Source organism: Colletotrichum destructivum, chromosome 9 (genome assembly GCF_034447905.1).
Source record: "Colletotrichum destructivum chromosome 9, complete sequence".
NCBI lineage: Eukaryota > Fungi > Ascomycota > Sordariomycetes > Glomerellales > Glomerellaceae > Colletotrichum > Colletotrichum destructivum.
This window is the reverse complement of record NC_085904.1, coordinates 744,681-762,164: the sequence shown is the minus strand read 5'-3', so window position 1 is coordinate 762,164 and position 17,484 is coordinate 744,681. Positions and strand designations below refer to the sequence as shown.

General features: G+C 55.4%; 3 protein-coding genes across 3 annotated transcripts; 2 read left to right on the top strand and 1 right to left on the bottom strand.

The window, feature by feature from the left end:
• Positions 1 to 196: 196 nt before the first annotated feature.
• On the top strand, positions 197 to 1,054 carry CDEST_13347 (uncharacterized protein). The gene has a single exon (XM_062929503.1). It carries the CDS (start codon positions 646 to 648, stop codon positions 1,027 to 1,029), a length of 384 nt encoding a protein of 127 aa, XP_062785554.1. The 5' UTR covers positions 197 to 645; the 3' UTR covers positions 1,030 to 1,054.
• A 9,621-nt stretch (positions 1,055 to 10,675) lies between these two features.
• Positions 10,676 to 13,968, bottom strand: CDEST_13346 (Putative RNA polymerase I-specific transcription initiation factor Rrn10). Its single transcript, XM_062929502.1, has 2 exons — positions 13,306 to 13,968; positions 10,676 to 13,237 (listed from the first exon to the last, which is right to left on the bottom strand). Exons 1-2 carry the CDS (start codon positions 13,439 to 13,441, stop codon positions 12,618 to 12,620), a joined length of 756 nt encoding a protein of 251 aa, XP_062785553.1. The 5' UTR covers positions 13,442 to 13,968; the 3' UTR covers positions 10,676 to 12,617.
• Positions 13,969 to 14,008: 40 nt separating this feature from the next.
• Positions 14,009 to 17,483, top strand: CDEST_13345 (Putative DNA excision repair protein Rad28/ERCC8/Ckn1/ATCSA-1). Its single transcript, XM_062929501.1, has 2 exons — positions 14,009 to 14,372; positions 14,445 to 17,483. The coding sequence occupies exons 1-2, from the start codon at positions 14,155 to 14,157 to the stop codon at positions 15,667 to 15,669; spliced, it is 1,443 nt and encodes a 480-aa protein (XP_062785552.1). The 5' UTR covers positions 14,009 to 14,154; the 3' UTR covers positions 15,670 to 17,483.
• Position 17,484: the final 1 nt, after the last annotated feature.

Here is a 17,484-nt window from a genome sequence, read left to right as displayed (position 1 = left end):
GGGCCGCACTGCGTACCTGGGCGGCGGGATACCATCTGTATCATGGTTCATTCATGGATGCGTACAATTATTGTCGTATGCTGCATGCCAGACATCAACACACCGCGTGGGCGTGCCCAAGTATATCTGGGGGCAGAGAGTCCTTCTCGACTACCTGTACTTCGTACTCTCTCCTGTAGCTAAGGTTTGTCGCACGCCTCATAGTATCCGTATCGTAGTCAGGGATGGGCGGTGACCGGCAGAGCTGACCGACTCATACTCCCGACGACACCGCCCTCTTTCTCTCTCTCTCACTCTCTCTTTGTCTCGCACGCGCACACACACATACACACACACACACACACACACACACACACACTTTCTCTCTCTCTCTGCCTCCTAGTCTTCCACCAGTCTTCCGACAAGTTCCTCGGCGGCACAATGCCAGCCCGGACGGGACGCGCCGTCTGGAGGAGGAGCTGTCGGAAGCGAAAAAGAGGCGGGGTGGCAGCGACTCGAACCATGGATGGCCCATCCTCTCAGCCACGGGTCCGTCATGCTGCCAACTAACCAACCCCTCTCCTCCGCGGGGTCTCATGTTTTTTTTAATTATTGTTTTTATAGTTGCCTTCTCTTGGTGTCTCTAGTCCTTCCTCGACCCAAGTCATGGAACGGCGCATTCTGTCTGGATCATCATGGTCCATGCTCCTGCTCCAGCCTCCAGCCTCCAGCCTCCGTGCCAGACAAACTGGGGATAAGGAGGGTCACGGGGCTCGACAAGGAAATTTGCTTTCCTGGCAAACGCCCGAGCAGAGGAATGACGAGGTTCCGCTTTTTCTTTTCTTTTTTTCCCTCTTTTTCTGGAGACACTCTCTCAGGAGCTGCTCGAGGATGCCCACGCCCCTCTCGTCTTCGTCTTTTTTGCCGGTGAGCCCCGTCGGCCCGCGCGAGTCGAGTCGAGGTGCCGTTGACGGGTGCCAAGTCAAGACGATGCGCGCGCGACCCGAGGCAGCGGACAGGAAAATGACGGTGGAGCAATGGATAGGTTAGGTAGGTAATGCATCGCTTCATCCCTGCGGAGAATCAGCTCCTTCGTCACTTGACCGCTGAACTGAGCTGAGCTGTGCTATGCTGTTGCTGCGCAGCTGCTGCGCGATATCTTGGGGGGTTTTTTTTTTTTTTTTGTATGCATGTTTCTGTCATGGTTCACGCCGACCGCTACATTGGCAGACGGCAGACGGCGGGCATTACAATGTCAACTCTCCCGTTCATCCCGTCCCCAAAGCAGGCGAGGTTGAAGGCGAAAAGGTGAATCGAGTGCGTGCTCGAGTCGTGGAGAAACAAGCGCCGACGACGTTATCTGAGCGAACACGTTATCCCAAATACAGTGTCTGCCCTCCCTGCCTTCTAGGTGTGGCAACGTCGTGTCAGTCTTGTGTGTGTCTATCACACACACGCACACACACACACACACACACACTCACGCACTTCTATACATCATCTGCCTACCCTGCGTTCGAGGCTGTTGTTTGTCAGGACGACGACAAAGCAGCACGCGTCTCATCCGGGGAAGGAAGGGAGGGGAGGAAAACCAACCTAACCCCCTCCAAGAAAAAGGACAATGACCAGCGCGAGGGCGATTTTGTGCGTACAAATTATACAGGTATAGGAAGCATCCGCCCAGCAGCTGCGATTTAGTGTGGCGGAAGACGTTTGGAAGCAAACATGTCGCCGACTCGGCGGTCCAAGGGACCGGTACCTGGAAAGCAAATGCCCGGGGGGGAGGATGGATGGAGGGGGGAAAGAAACTCTCGGGGCGCTCAGAGAGCCCTGCCTGCCTGCCTGCCTGCCTGCCTAGCTTGTCTCGAGGGGTCCTGGGGGAGGGTTGAGCAGCAAGCAGCGCAGCGAGACATGGTGCATGTGGCCGCGGGATCAGATAGGGATAGATAGGATGGAATGGGGGGGGGGGGGGGGGGGGATGGAGGGGTCGACGGCCGAGGGGCAAGGGGGCGTGCGGGGAGGCAAAAGGGATATTGCTCTTTTTTGTGCTTCTGCTTCTGCTTCTGCTTCTGCTTCTGCTTCTGCTTCGACTTCTGCTGCTCTTCGGCGACCACCACTTTTTAGAGTTGCTCACGGAGCTGGCAGAGCTGGTGGTGATGATGATGATGATGATGATGATGATGATGACGGGTGCAAAGGACCTTTTGCTTGCTGGGGCTACGTGCGAAGAAGCAAGGGGAGCAAGGATATATGCTGCTGCTGCTGCTGCTGCTGGCCCCGTCAGTTAGTCGTGAACTCGTCGTCGTCGTGGGTTAGCTGCCGAAATAGAGGGGGAGGGGCACACCCGAGACAGATGCAACAGTCGGCCGGGACATACAGTACATGGTATGTGGTAGTGCTCCTGGTGGTGGTGGTGGTGGTGGTGGTGGTGAGTTAAATTCGCCCTCTGAATGGTTGGAGCTGAGGTCCGGCCGGGCTGAGAGAGTTTGACGTCGACATCTAGTCTGTACGACGGTATCCGGTACAGTAAGTACATCCATCGTACACTGACGGCCGTCAAGTCAAGTACAGTTTGAAGTACCTACTTGTAAGTCTGTACAGTAAGCAGTGCAGTGCAGTGCAGTGCAGTATACGGATACGACCAGGCAGACTTCGTTTGTCGAGGAAACTCTGATGCGCAGTCCAAAGCAAGTGATTCCATTCTCCGTCCAGTCCACCGTCCAAAAAGGCGCCGTGCTTGCTTGCTCCCTTTTTTATTTATTTATTGGTCTTGTGACTCGATTGTTTGAGTCTGAGCTTACGCCCGAGCCTGAGCCTGAATCAAGCTCTTACTCCTTCTGGCCTCGTCGCAACAACCCGCAAGGAACTCCAAGCCTCTCCTGGCTGATGGCGGTGTTCGCAACGGCGCCAAAGGGGGGGGGTGTAAGCGGGGGAGAGATGGGAAAGCCTAGCTGATGGAGCTTTCCTCCCTCCCTCCCTTTTTGGGTCGCAGCCGAGAGAACGCTGCCTCATTGTCGGCCGGTTCGGTCAAGAGTTGAGACTCTCCCCCCTCCTCCAAGTCATCTGGCCTAGCGCGCGATGGCCTCGGGACATGGTGATGAATTCGCGTTTGGTGAGGCATGGTGGCGAGTGCGAGGTATTCCTCAAGTACCGAACAGCCGCCTCTCATGCTGCGAATCTACTCCAACATGGCTGGCCGGCGGCTTCTCCGCCCTCCCCACACCCACGTATTCGGTACTCGCCAACCCCGTCCGTCGACGCGCGGATCGCGTCCCAAAATCCGGACGAGACTCCGTACTCGGTACTTTGATGCCCGTATCCGCCCGACTCGACTCTCAACGACTCTCGACTTGGAGAAACTGAGGCCTTCTCTGTCGTCGGAGGCTCTATCAACACCCATGATGTCTCTATCTCCTCTCGGTCTCGGTCAGTTGTCATCATTCAAAGACCAAGAATAGAATATGAGTCTTCATTCCACACGCCTTGTCGCGACTCGGCAAGAAGATGGGTTTCCCACGACGGTCGGTGGAGCAAGCGGCTGCCGGTGGGTTGAGCCCAGGAGCCAGCCCAGCACGACGTTTAAAATTTTCCTTTTTTCTTTTCTTTTTCTTTTCCCTCCTCCCCCACCTCCGCGTCTCCCATAAAAAAAAGATGGAAAAAGAAAAGAAAACGGAAAGGGGGCAGTAGGAAGGGTTGCAGCGTGCGCCGAGTCCTGACGTTCACTCACCCACTCACTCAACCACTCAATCACTCACCTCCTCCCGCCCACAACTGCTCGGTCGGTCCGCATTCCCACTCAGAAGAGAGAGCGCCCAGTTCTGCCCTGCAGCTTTCGCAAAGAGGACGATGTCTCGGAGTCTGGTGAGTTGCGACCGCCACTGTTAGTTGTGATTGCGGCGCCCACCCCCTCCCCCCCCCTTGGAGGAACAGATATCTCTCTCGTCGTCTGCCCCAGGAAATTTGCCAAGCGGCGAAGCGAACCTCGCTACACCGCGAAAGTGTCCGTACGGCCGTTTGCCGAGTTTCCTCAACGTCGGCCTGCCACCCCCAAATAAAACGTCCAGAAGTTGAGAGCCATGGCGCCCACATGCCGTCATGATCAGAATCGGTTGCGCCATGCGTGCTCTCTCTCACTCTCTCACTCTTTCTCTCTCTCTCTCTCTCAGGAACCTGGCCGTCGACCTGTGTCCGTGCCCCCCGGGTTCCGATTCGGCAGGGCCGGCGAGCTTCGCCGCACGTGGAATGTTCACCGTCCGTGGGCCCTAAAGTCTGCCCATATCCTGCTCCTCGCCCTTCCTTCTGTAGATGCCGCCCATCCATTCCGTGTCATGGGGAAACTAGCTTTCGTGGGGTTATGACGGGCTATGTTGGCCAGGTTTCGCCGCCTCTCTCTTAAGGCACCGCGCGCTTCCGCCTCACCTCGCTTCGCCTCTCTATCTCCCCCCCCCTCCCACTCGGGCCGTTCGGACCTTGGTGCGTCTCGTGTAGTGTACCCGTTACCGTACAGCAGCCATGTTCGATTGCTCGTCAGTGCTCAAAAGTTGCGTCACGCCCGACCGAGGCTCTGTGTTGTTCCTCGTTGCAACCCACGCCCGAACCCTCCCCCAAGTTCGGTCACATGGGACATCAATCTCGTCACTCCGCGAACCACAGAGACGTCGAGAGCTGACAGCTCATCGGGGCCTTTGCTGCAGGGTATGATGGACGCAAGATACTGCGCGCGACAGAATGCGACTGCCGATGAGTGATGCGCCGGGGTCCGGGTGGCCCGCAACGGGCTACCGACCTGCCCAATGACCGGCTGAGGTATGCTGCTGTGGCTGCTGTTGCGCTGCAGGATGCTTTGCTTGTTGGTCAGCTGCTCGTCACTCGGAACGGGTCAATGGCTGCCGAGACTAAAAGCCTGAGCGCAAAGCTCCGTCGTCGCTGAAGGGGCGAATCCAACCGAGGATCGATACTCCACCCAGGTCAACGTGTTGCTAGCCTCTTTGTCGGCGAGGCTGCACAGTGAGGCGTACGCACAAAGCCAAAGGCATCACGGCGCAGGGTAACCCGCGGGGCGGAGGGAGTGATGCTCCAGCAGACAGGTAGAGCAAACATGACAATGAATGCCAGCCATGTCAGCCACACAAGTCGTCTGTCGTACACACCCAACTCGTGTCTCCTTATCAGCTCCGTCCAAGCTTGTTCCCTGTACGCGAGCTGTCGGCACCTGCAGTTCGTCGCCGGAGGTTTTTTTTTATTTTTATTTTTTATCATCAGGGCATCCCGTGACGTTCGAGAGCCGCCGTGATGAAATGGTCCGACCGCAGTCGTCGTCGACATGTGCGTCCATGGCTAGATGGCGAAGGAGCTGCAACAGGAGGGTTCGTGTTCATTGCGATTTGTGTAACAGCCTCCATACCCATTCTCCCCCTCCCGTCCGCAAATAGGCACCCCACGCTGCCGCTTTCCACTACATCGAGTTCGTATCCCCTTCGCCGGCCTTGTCATGCTTGACCTTTATGAGCGCCTACCTGACGGGGCTCCCTGATCGTGTCAACCGGCACCCTCAACGACGACGCCTCAGCGTTTCTTGCCGGCACTTCCACGTCCTTGTCGAAAGGGCGTCAAAATTTGATTTCGGACCCCCTCGCTACAGCATAGTCCGTTCTCGGCAAGGTTAAGGCGGCTGAGCGGATGAAAGTCGTTCGGAGCCCACTCCGACAATATTGACCACCCATGTGTGACAAGGGCTCGGTTGGTCGAATCGGCTGCTGGGCAGAACAAAGACCTGACAACAGACCAGGCTCTGCCGAAATGAGGTTGCTTCGTGATCGAAAATACCTTTACTCAGTTGCTGACAGACATACCGATATCATGTGCCCCATACACGCCGCTACCGTCACCCATGCCTGGTTGAACGCAATATCTCATCGAACATGCAGAAAAGAGAGAGACAGAGCAAGAAACATGCCGAAATTGACCTGTTCATGTCCAATGAGATGCCCGTCTCTAGTCATGTCGACACTGGTAAGCACAACTCTCTGCATCACCCTGCGTCTCCTCTCTCTCCTCTCCCTCCCTCTCTCTCTCTCTCTCTCGCTTCCCCTCAAGCATGACGTGAACATCACGAGCACGCAGTCGCCGAGCTTTGTTGCTGGCCTCGAATCAGTCACCGCCTTTTGAATCCTTCTGTACGGTGAGGGGAGTTCGTGATCTGCGGGTTCTCGTCGACCGTCAGTGGGCCGTGTGGTCGACGATAAGAGAGGGGAAGCGCACATCCAACTGGCTGTGCTCGAGGTTCCAAGTCAAATCGGCGGACAGATAGATGTTAGTCTTATGCGACCGCCCCCCCCCCCCCCCCCCCCCCCCTCCAAAACCCCAGTAACGTCGTTGGGAAACCGAAGCCCGCTGCCCAATTCCCTCACTGCGCGAGGGGATTGCGCGGGTTTTCGAGACCCCGACTGCAGTACATACAACTGCCGTCGAGGAAAATCTTGCACGCACCCCCTCCTCAGCCTGACCGGTTTCTTGCCGGGAAACCGTGCTTGAAGGGCTCCCCAATTTTTCGTCGTCTCTTGTCAGTGCCAGTAGAAATGATCGCTTGCTAGAGTTCCGGGGCGCAGGAGTTCCGCCGTTGAGTCTCAGCCCGCAATAACTTATCCCGGATGCTTAATCTTCTCGTCCATCAGCGTGATCGGCCGTCTGATTCGAGCCCGTGTGGTCCGTTTCCTGGCGCCTACTGTGTGTAGTAGTAGTAGTAGTAGTAGTGGCAGCCAGGCCTTGCCGCCTTATGCAGCAATATCCCCTTGCGTTCGAGCAGCCATTCTGTAGCGCACTCGATAAATAGTACCGGAAATGGCGTGAGTTTGAGTCAAAGAGGTTGCATTGCTAGGCCTTTCCCTGCCCTAAGAGCCTGCCAACCTGCCCCTCGACGTCCGTGTGCTTAGCTGCAGGAGGGCGTGCAGCAGAGAGCCACGCTCTGCACATCAAGCACGCCAGAGATAGGGCCTGCGTGAGTATCCGAGAACGAATCCACCATCAAGTCACGGGATCGGAAACCGACGTCTCGTACGCTGTTGCTGGATGGGAAGAGTCCCAGTGACAAGATGACAAGGGGAAGGGGGGGGGGGGGGGGGGGGGGCACACAACTTCTGGGTTCCAGAGTCAGCCGTAGAGAAACTCAAGGATCGTTGGTCGGCGGGCTCGGCCGGCCGGGGAAGGCGGAAACTGGACTTCTGTTCGTCCCGTCTCGGCTTAAAACCGCCCATGAGTATCCGTAGTGTAAGGCTATCCGTACTTGCGCTCCGGAGGCGCGTCCGCGAAAGAGAAACGGCTTTGTTTTTCCAGTCTGGCGCGGAGTGCGGGGAGCAAATCTAGTTGTGAGATCGACAGGGTTCGCGCCCACTAGTTTGCATAGACGACTGAAGTTTGTCCATCGCGAAGCCTACTACCGTTCCTGACCGTCCCGAGACGAGCCTACTTCGTACGCAGCCACACTCATCAGCCGGACATGACGCCCAAAAGGCAGGCCAGAGGCCTTACGCAGTCACATACGCAGGCAGGCAGGCAAGCAGACAGGAAGACAGGTAGGCGGGCAGGCAAACGACGGCGAAATCCGGCATCTCCCCCTTCGGCAATGAGACGTTGCGTGGATGGGTCGAAACCGGTGATTGCAAGTTGACTTTTCCCGTGCTTATTGACTGGCACCGCCTTTTGCCTGCCCTAAAGACTCAAAGCGGAAATCCGAGGAGACGTTAGAGATCCGGAAATTGGCGCACCGTAGACTGGGGACGAAGGTTTACCAGGGCCTGCCAGGACCTTGATGAAGTCCAGGCGGCCATGTTGCAGAATTCCAATGCCAGTCTGGCATTGCGCTTCCCGGTTCACCCCCCCTACCCCTCAACCTGGCGCGTCCATACTCACCGGGCGACGTCGGACGGCGGGCAGTAAGTTGAACGGAGCCGGATTCGTTCCACGAGATGCCACCATCCTTTTGCCTTCTTCCTTGGTTTGATTTCAAATGACACCTGGCGACGTTGGCCGTGTGTCAAACAGCTGTCATGATTACGGCCTAGGTTGCTCGAGGTGAGCCGAGCCATGCCATGTTGCACTGTTATTACGTCGGCGGCTACATCGTATAAGTCGTCTGATTGTTTACTGTACGCCCGTTACGAGTACAGCATTCGTTGCAAAAGGGTTCGTTCTGCCCAATGACACCTGCCACACTGCCTCGGCGGACAGAAAGTTTTCACTCTCGGGAGGGTTATCATCGACCATCGCGGCGCCTTGCTCCTTTGGAGGGTTCGGAGACCCGGCCACAATGCCTTGAGCTTGCCCAGGGTATCAAGGTGTGTATCCAATGGCAGTTGAAGGTTGATTCCGATACAACGGTGCCAGCAAAAAGATTGCATGGTACGCCCGTCATCCTACGCTTATATCATTTCTCAGAATCGTTTAGCCTGCAGGACAGATGAATGACTTCGAACTTCGAAGCGGCCCCACAATGGAAGCTCAAATCCCTTTGCCGGTCACTTTCTCACAGGGCTGTCCTGGACAGAAGCCGGCCCGGAGCCTCGGCGGTGAGGGAAGTCGGTCAACGTCCAGGCTTGATCCCTTCTCCAATTGTGCATTGCATTGCTGCGAGTACTTTGTGTGTAGGCCGTTACCGTCATGTCGAGACCAAGAACGGGCATCAGTCGTCATGATCGGACAAGATGACAATGACGTCCAGTTGTTTTCACGCAAGTTTCCGAGTGTGAGATTTGCTGGTCATCGGGGCAGGCTTTACGACCCGCGTTATGACATTGATTTTCAATCGGCCTTGTGAAGAAGATCCCAAGATGCACAAGGACTTCTTCCTCTCCCTCGCATGGCGTCCCAATTTCGGAGACAGCGCCATAGGTGGGAAAAGAAGTACTCCAACGAGAGCGGAGCGCCTTACGTCTGAGAATAGCAACCACGGCGTCTAGCCGGTCCTTGACAATGCCATTGCCCTCTCCCTGTCTTCATATATGCAGCATGTATCCGCAAACCCCGCCGCAGTCAAACAGCAAGATGTCGGTCAGGACTGGCAGCCACGTGGAGGAGGCGGCGCATCGTTATTGTGTGCTGTATGCGCTTCGTACTCCGCACAAGCAAAACTTTTGTGCTGTGGCTAACAAGACGCCGGGTCCAGCTTTAACACAAGGAGGGGCCGGAGAGGGCTGCCAATACACTAGAATGGCTTGTGAACTCCATTCCTGGAGACGAAATCCAGGTTTAGATCCGGCGCCGAGAGCTCTAGAAGGATGGACCGCCGTTCCACCCACCGACACTACTTGTAGAACAGCGTTGTCGCCACGCCATAATCTGAAACTGGCCACCGGTCCACTTCGACAAAAAAAGAACCGTCGGTGAGCGTGCAATTCTTGCAAGTTTGGAACAAACAAGTACGAATACTCCCCTCCGTCCCGATGTTGTACTGGTGCGGATACTCTGGCCCAGCTTAGGATGGCTGGGACATGCCTGCTTCGCTTCTTCTTCTTCTTCTTCTTCTTTTCTCTTCTTTTCTTTTTCTGCGCTTGTCGGTAGATGCCGTGCTGACAGCTGGCCCTATTTACCTTGCGTATATCAAACGGTCGCGAAACCCAACGGCCGGAGACTTGGTGTGCGCCTTAGCCAAAGAACCTCCGGAGAGATGGGTCATGAGGAGTAAACACCAGCGTATTCACGAAGCTGGCTGTGACGCGACGATCATTCTCGTGAGTGATGCCGTCGTTTTTCGAATAGAAACAAAGAGGCAAGGAAAAAAAGGAAAACTAAAAAAAAAAAACTTGATGATTCTGCTGCCGTGATTTGCTGTTGTAGTTAGAGCCACCTGCAATTGGACTACCGTGACCGGGAATCATGGACAGTTGCGCGGCATCCATTTGCCCCTCTCCGAACATGACACCCAGTACAGCAACTGTATCCGTAGAGCAAGTACATGGCGTGCAGGCAGTCCGTCCATAGGTATTACCGACGTTGACGAGATGCTGCTGAATTACCACATAGGAGGTGTAAAGAGTACTGCACACTGTTGTTGCATCGACAGTCACATGACGAGACCGGCACCGAAACTGTGATACGCCCCCCTTGCGGATCGCGTGGCCCGCCAGGGATGGGTAAAACTCGACGCTCAGCCGTGATGCCGCCTAAGTGTTGCAAAGCAGGGTGGGAGTCTGGGAGATCCCATCAGCCGGTCAAGGGGTTCCGTTGCGCGAGGGCTGTCAAGCGGTCAATGCGAATTACACATGGTCCAACAAACTTTCGTCGCAAGGTCGCCAAATGCTGATCTCGATGCCCAACCACAATCGCCGGCGGCATTTCCGACTTCATTGCTGTTAGGCGACCGCACGATGCCTCCTTGAGATAGTGAGCCCCTAAATGTCTCCGCCAGCTTTAGTGTCGTCGCCATAGGCAAAATTTCGCCTCCGAAGGTGGTTTTGTGAGAGGGGTTTCCGTGGGCCGTATTGTAATGCGGGCGCAACTTGCTGAGTGTAGCCAGACGCGAAAGCTTGCAAGTAGGGTAAACAATCCCAGTGTCTCCTCTTGTCACCATGCCTGTCGAAGGAGGCCACGCCAACCCCTAGTTCCCCATACGATACCTAGTAAGGAAGATACGATCAGACCTCGGAAGGGGGGTTGCAGTCCCCTTTCATGCCACTTTAGGGGTTTTTTTGGATTGATCAGTGGGTGGCCTCAGCAAATTCTTCCTCAAATGCCATTTCAAATGATCCCCTGGACCAGAGACTTGCTGTCCGATGCCGGCAAACTTGATGTGAGGGCATGGCTCTGCGGCCTTGGTTGCTACACTCTGCTACCTCTACTGGACGAGAAACGGATCCTTCAATGTTGTTTCGCTACCGATATCGTCGAGAAAAGCCCCTTTCGCCCAACAGCATGCAGGACCGGAGGAAATGATCGGGCTGCGTACCGGATGAATCCCCCACACCGACATCAGGAAAGCCACACACGCCCGTGTCCACCTCCACTTCGGGCCCGATGCGCCGGGCGTCACTTGATGGGAGTATCCGGTCAATAACAGACACGAAGAGTCCAGAGAGGTCTTCTCGGATCTCGAAAAAATCATCGCAGGCAAGTTGGCTGGGCTTTGAGGCCAGCGACCTAGGTTCGATTTTGGTCGCTCGCTTTGTGTTTGTTTCAGTCATTATCTCGTTAGGTCCCCAACGCTGAGTCCGAAGCAGGATGAAGAACGAAGGCTTCCACTTGTATCAGGGCGTCGGCCATCTCTGCCAAATGAAAACTTTGTAACGACGACCGGATCGTCCGGCGTGTGAAGGCGCTTGACCCGAATGAATGCACACCGTTGGTGGCTGGATTTGTATTGTCAGTGGCATGCGTGGCATGTCTGTCGAGCCGCAAGTACAGTGACAACGAGTAACTGTTGGGCCGCAGACCAAAATGGCTGTCAAAAGCAAGTACTGTGAGATCTTGCAAAATAGCTGTTGCTGCCATGCTTGAGTCCTAGTGGCGAGCTCCTCGCTCTTAACGGGACGCCGCAAGCCGTGTGCAACGAACGAACCGCAAGGAGCGTTGCTATTTCTGTCATGTTACCTCCATTCGGGGCTCAGCAATTGACCGGGAGGCGAGAGAAGATCCGCTGTACTGCCGACGTTTGTATCCATGGATGACATCGTTCTTGTCGAGGCCGGCAACGTCAGCGTCCCACACGTATGGAAGTGCTGTTCTCGCCAGCCATATCCACCGCTTCGCAATTTGATGGGAGACCGGTGGCACGACGTCTCCTGGTTCGCCAAACTCCTTTGCGTCTAAATTGTGTGATACAAAAACGGCTAATAACAGACTGTATCAATCAGCAGTTGACGCGCAAACCGGCGGGGGCCACCACCATCGAGGGGTCAAAGCAAACAACTTCCAGGTTTGTCCCGGTCTGCGCTGTGTTTGCACGACGTGAGTGGCCTCCCAACAACTGTTTATTAGCCGAGAGCAAGCTGAAAAGAGAAGCGTCCAGCGCGTGCCGGCGACGTCATTTCTCCAATCGTAGCAGTAACAGTCAAGGAACCAAGTGCCCCAAGAACGTTCTCTCTGGGTTCAGGCGCGCAGATCTGGCTGCGACGACAGAGGAAAGACAACCAAATGTAAGTGGGCGCGTTAGCTAAACAGCTCTGATTGCACTTGCCCAAATCAACAGGCTATTGTAGTGGTCCAATGGCCAAACCCGTCTCGATCTGTCGTAGGAATGGGGTTGGTGGATGGAAAGCAGCTGGCGACTAGCAGATTTGTGTAGTTGGAATTGGTCGGCTAGGCTCGGGCGTAGAGCCCTCTGCAAGTCACGCACTCGGGTTTATTAAAGCGGTGCTTCGAGTGACGTTGACTTTGCAGGCTGATATGTTTGTGGTCCAAATTTTCAGGAGTAAACAGGGCTTGGTATGGTGCAGGTCACCAGATGTTTTGGTACATTGTGGTACCATCTGCCAGCCGTGGTACGATTATTTCCTGATCAACCAGCGAAGTTCCATTCTTTTCTGCGGGATGTTGGCAACGGCGACCAACAGAAAAAGTACCAACAAGCCAACAATCGTCAGGGGCTTCGATTTGAGGCGTTGGGCATCGGAGCCAACGGCGTGAACACAGCAAGATCTGGCGGGACTCTAGAAGTCGTCGAGATCGGTCGTAAATTTTCGGCGTTTGGGGGCCCTTTTCCATGAGCCATGGTCGACGAAGTCAACAGACGACTGATGGGGGCTCGAGTGGGCGGCCAAAGGTTGACTCGAGGGGTCGGCGGCAGTGCGTGGTTCCGAAGATGGGTTGGCGTTTGAGGAGATTTCCAGGCCTTCAGTGAAGACCATGTCTCCTTTGTTTCCCAATACATCTCTGCCGGCTTCTTCAAGCAAAATGCCAAAGGCCAGCAGAGCCGACTCGTCCATGCTTCTCTCATCAATGTTTCGGCGGCCGACTTGGTACGAGAGATTGCGCTCGGCACCGCCCAGGGCAGAGTAGAAGTGGCTGGTGTATGAGTGGATAGACTTGAGGAGGTCAGAGTCTGGCAGCGATGCAGGGCTGTCAGCCAACAGGTTCCGCTCGTGCGCCATGTAGATGTCGAACTCGGCAAAGCGCTCAGGTGCGGCCTTGCGGCGAAACAGGACCTCCTCGGGGGCCAGGGCAGAAGCGTTGACGGGATGTCTGCTCAGCTTGGGCGGTTTGGAATTGGTGTCGGGCCACTTCCCGTCCTTGACGGCGGCATCCGATTTGCTCTCAAAAGTGATCCGACCTGTGCAATGATTGGCATCGCGTTCGAATGACGGGGGAGAGGGGGATCTTGGTTCATCAAGTGCTTACCTGCGACGGCATCGTAGACGTTAGCATGGCGCAGCGAGCGCTTGGCTTCGGCTGCCGGAGGGTGAACGGGACCCAGCTCGCTCGCTTCAGTCTGGTATTCCATTTCCGGATCGTCATCAACTCTTTGAAATTCCATTTTGAATGAGATTTGTCGATCGAAACAGATCCGGTTGGCCGAGCAAGGTGATACGTTTTGCAGGTGATCAAGAAGTGGCTATACTCATGCGATTAAATGTGATCGATGAGCACCGAGGGATGCTTCGGGTTGAAGTCTGCGAGCTTCAGGGCTATCGTGTTTGACATGAGATGGCCAAGCACCAGCAGTTCCGGGTTGATGCTTCCTTCTCTTATCTTCTTTGCTGGAACAAGAAGAGTAAGACAAGGACGTCTTGAAATCTCAGGTTGAAGAGACGAACAAAGAACGGAAAGAAAACTGGAATGGCAAAAGGAGTAAGATTATGGACGCCCAAGTCCCTTCACAACTTCCGGTGGCCTCGGAATTGGGCAGGAACCAGCGTCGGTGAGAAAGTTTTGGAAGGTGGGTCTATCAAAGAAATCCGGCCAATGATGTGGTTCCAGTGAGCAGCAGCAAGAAACAGCAGGAGTAGCAATGGCGGCAGCAGCAGCAGCTTCCGCAACAACAGAGGCTGCTGACATCATCACGACCTTAGACTTACCTTGGGTAAGGTCGACATCTTGGTAAGTACATCTCTATCCATCAACTTCGATTTCCCCTAGTATCAACAACTGTAGCACCGGCATCGACATCGACAACGGCTTCGACTTCTGCTTCGGTTAATACACTAACGAACCTTAGACTCATCCCTGCTGGGTGCTCCACGCTGATGAATGCAGGCCCGTCTGTTTGCCCGCTCAACGGGTGAGCTGAGCCCGGACGGTTTCGCGCGAGCCACGACCTCGGAGCTCGTCCGGTCTTTTGCCGCCGCCGCCCACCACCGATTCGACGGCGAGGGCGCCGAACCCGAGGCGGAAGGCCGCCATGTATCCATCTGGGCTCACCGCATTGGCGTCAATGCCCTGGCTCTCGACAAATTCGATGGCCGCCTGTAAGTCGTATTGTTCCTCGCCTAGGTGCGCCGGAAGCTCCCCGTTGTCTGACGCCAAACGTTGGACGGTAGCCTTCTTTCCGGCGGTGCAGACGGCTCTCTGAAGCTTTGGGATCTTCATCAAGAGGGAAACGCGCGTGCGTCTCACATATTTCGTCCCGTCGCAAATGTCGCCCGCTCCGTGGGGGAAGGGGCTAACGCCCACAAACACGGCATCACCCACCTCGGATTTTACCCCTTTGACGCAGAGGCGTTTCTCTCCAGCTCATTCGATCGTTCACTCAAGTTGTGGTCCACTCAGCGCATGACTGTCTCGGCCAACTTTGACCTGAACGCCAACATATACACTCATGCAACCAGCCCCGTCGCCAACCACCTCCTGGTTGCATGCGCAACCCAACATTCATCAGTTCGCCTGATCGATCTCAGATCCGGATCTTCTGTTCGATCTCTTGTGGCACACGGAGGTGCTGTTCTCTCGGCAGTATGGAGCCCCCGCCACGAGCACGCCCTCGCCACAGGCCATGTCGATGGAAAAGTTCGCGTGTGGGACATCCGGCGCGCCTCTGGCTTGGTCGGTCAGCTCGATCAAGAAGACAGTCTCGGAGTCGTACACCGCTTTGACCATGCCGTGGCATCTGGACTTGATTGGAACCATGTTCCTCATTTCCGCACCTCGGCTCGTGCACACAACGAAGGCGTGAACGGCTTGGTATGGACCGACGACGGCAAGTACATCGTGTCAGCCGGCCTCGACCGTCGAATCCGCGTGTGGGATGCCGCTACAGGCGCAAATACTCTTGCTAGTTTCGGCTCCATCGTACAAAACCGACAACCCAAGACGGTCGACATGTTCGTCACGCCCGCCCGGCTGACTCCGATACGTCGCGACCTCCTATTTTACCCAAACGAGCAGGAGATATTGGTCATGGATCTTCACGAAGGCACCTTGGTATCTCGCTTACGTGTGCCGGGACTGTCCCGAGCGGCTGCAAGTCAGGGCAGTAGCAGCGGTCTAAACGTTAAAAACCGGACCATGAGTATGGTATGGCGTGGCAGCGGTGGCTATGGGCTTCACAATGGCCCCGTGATGGGTGGTGGAAGTTCCTTCGGCGCAGTCTACACCGCTCACTTGGACGGCCAGATACGGCCCTGGATGCCACTGTTGCCCGGATCTGATGAAGACGATGCAGCCCCTGATCCCCAAGATGCAGACGAGGAAGAGAAAACACGCAAGCGCAAAGCCCTCGATGATGCCTTCAGGAGTTTAATGGGCAGACAGGTTACATTCAACTGATTCGTTTTTGCCCGTCTCTGGCCTGCCTCATCTCGATGCCTAGCTCCTCTCATCAGTGCCTAGTGCGAAGTGGTCGAGGCAAACTGAGTCAATCTGTGAGCCGAACACTTCGCCGACACTGTCTCGACTTCTTGCCGAGGCTGCCCAGAGCACACCCTCTCAACCCTCAATCAGGCATCATGATCCGCAGCTTCCCGATGTGGAGAGGCTGAAACTCGCCGTCGTCCCTCATGACGAACTACATGATGTCCCTTGTAGATTTGACTCGGACTTCGAAAGGAGTGTCGGGGTGATGCCGACCATCTATTCGCTCGATGGCATCGTCAATCCTCTATCTGAATGGCGCCTCTGCATAGACCCTTATTTCATCAACCGTAGGGTTGCATCCTTCTAGCTATGCTGGTGGCTATCTGCTCGACCACTTGGCGACCATCCAGGACGCCACACTCGTTGTATAAAACACTAGCAAGATGATGGAGAGAAATGCGCCTCTTCAACACCTCCTCCCAGAGGTGCCGAAATCAAAATCCCACTGGTGCTTCATGCTTGTCTCGATTACTATCACCCCATCTTTCAGTCGTTACTAGCGGACCACTCATATCATTACCGCTCGGATGTCCATGCATGAACAGCCATCCACTCGCCTCCGGTCCGTTGATTAATCTATTGTCTACGACGTCTTTCTTGTAATGTCGTTACATCGCTCACATCTGCCGCAGATTCCGGATTCAACAAGCTTCACCTTCGTCGCCACCACCCCCCCTCCTCTATCATTCGCTCGGCACTAGAGCTGGCGGCCAAACCATCCCGAACACCCGCGGACGCGCCGGAAGTTTCCCCGGCGCCTTTTTCGACCTCCTCTTACATTAGCTCCCGCGCGCCGTCCCAGCATCGTGGTTCTTATTGACCCACACTCCCAATGAAGTCATGGTACAATTTCTTCAAGCTAACCGATTAATTGTACCAATATGCGTAAATCAGCGGCATTTAAAAACTTGCAGCGGGCGATGGCGAGGGGGTGCCAATCGCCAGCCACCCAGTACTGATCAGGCGATCCTACAACACCATCGTCGTTGGATCGGAACAGGGATCCGGACCAGGATACTTGGAGATCTTGTTCAGAACAAGAAGTCGGTGGTAATAACAACCGAGCGTCACCCGCGACATCAAGACCGGCATCCAGCCCTCTCCTGTCGGAATTCATGGGCACTAAGCATTTGAGCCCTTGTCAGTTGCAGGACTATGGGATGAAAATGCAGGCTAGCTATCACTAACTTTTCACTAAGCTCTCACTTGGTTCCAGCTGGGTTCCTACTTGGTTCTCACTTGGTTCTCACTTGGTTCCCACTTGGTTCCCACTTGGTTCCCACTTGGTTTTCGCTCGCTCAGCCAACATGTCGACGGCTCCTTCTACTGCAGACATGATGGTTGCCCAGCCCGCATGGCGCCGTGACGTCCGAATCTCGCCGACTGCGCACTACTTCTGCAGGTCGAACACCGAAACACGCTGTTTTTCACTCAAGGCCTACATTCCGTGCTCCCGGGGCCTCGCCATCCTGCAAGCTGAACCATCCCCCCCTCTCTGGATGTGTGCTACATCAGACACCGGATGCTCTCCGCCCTGCCAGACGAACCCTTTCCCCCTGATCGGTCTGTGACTTTCTTCTTGGCACGGAGCGGACGATGCAGGGGCTCTCATGACAGGGCGTGGTCGTGTTTTTACCCCACCCACCGAGCAAGAGTCAGTGATCTACGAACGGCGTCGAACATCGTCTTTCGGCCCCTCCCACTTTCCATCACACCGGTGTCCGTCCG

What these genes read in the sequence shown, in the direction of transcription:
- CDEST_13347 (XM_062929503.1), top strand. Translation starts at nt 646, where the DNA reads ATGGAACGGCGCATTCTGTCTGGATCATCATGGTCCATGCTCCTGCTC.
- CDEST_13346 (XM_062929502.1), bottom strand. Translation starts at nt 13,441, where the DNA reads ATGGAATTTCAAAGAGTTGATGACGATCCGGAAATGGAATACCAGACT. An exon ending in CGTCTACGATGCCGTCGCAG is followed by an intron (nt 13,238 to 13,305) that starts GTAAGCACTTGA and finishes ATCATTGCACAG; the next exon opens with GTCGGATCACTTTTGAGAGC.
- CDEST_13345 (XM_062929501.1), top strand. Translation starts at nt 14,155, where the DNA reads ATGCAGGCCCGTCTGTTTGCCCGCTCAACGGGTGAGCTGAGCCCGGAC. An exon ending in GACAAATTCGATGGCCGCCT is followed by an intron (nt 14,373 to 14,444) that starts GTAAGTCGTATT and finishes GTTGGACGGTAG; the next exon opens with CCTTCTTTCCGGCGGTGCAG.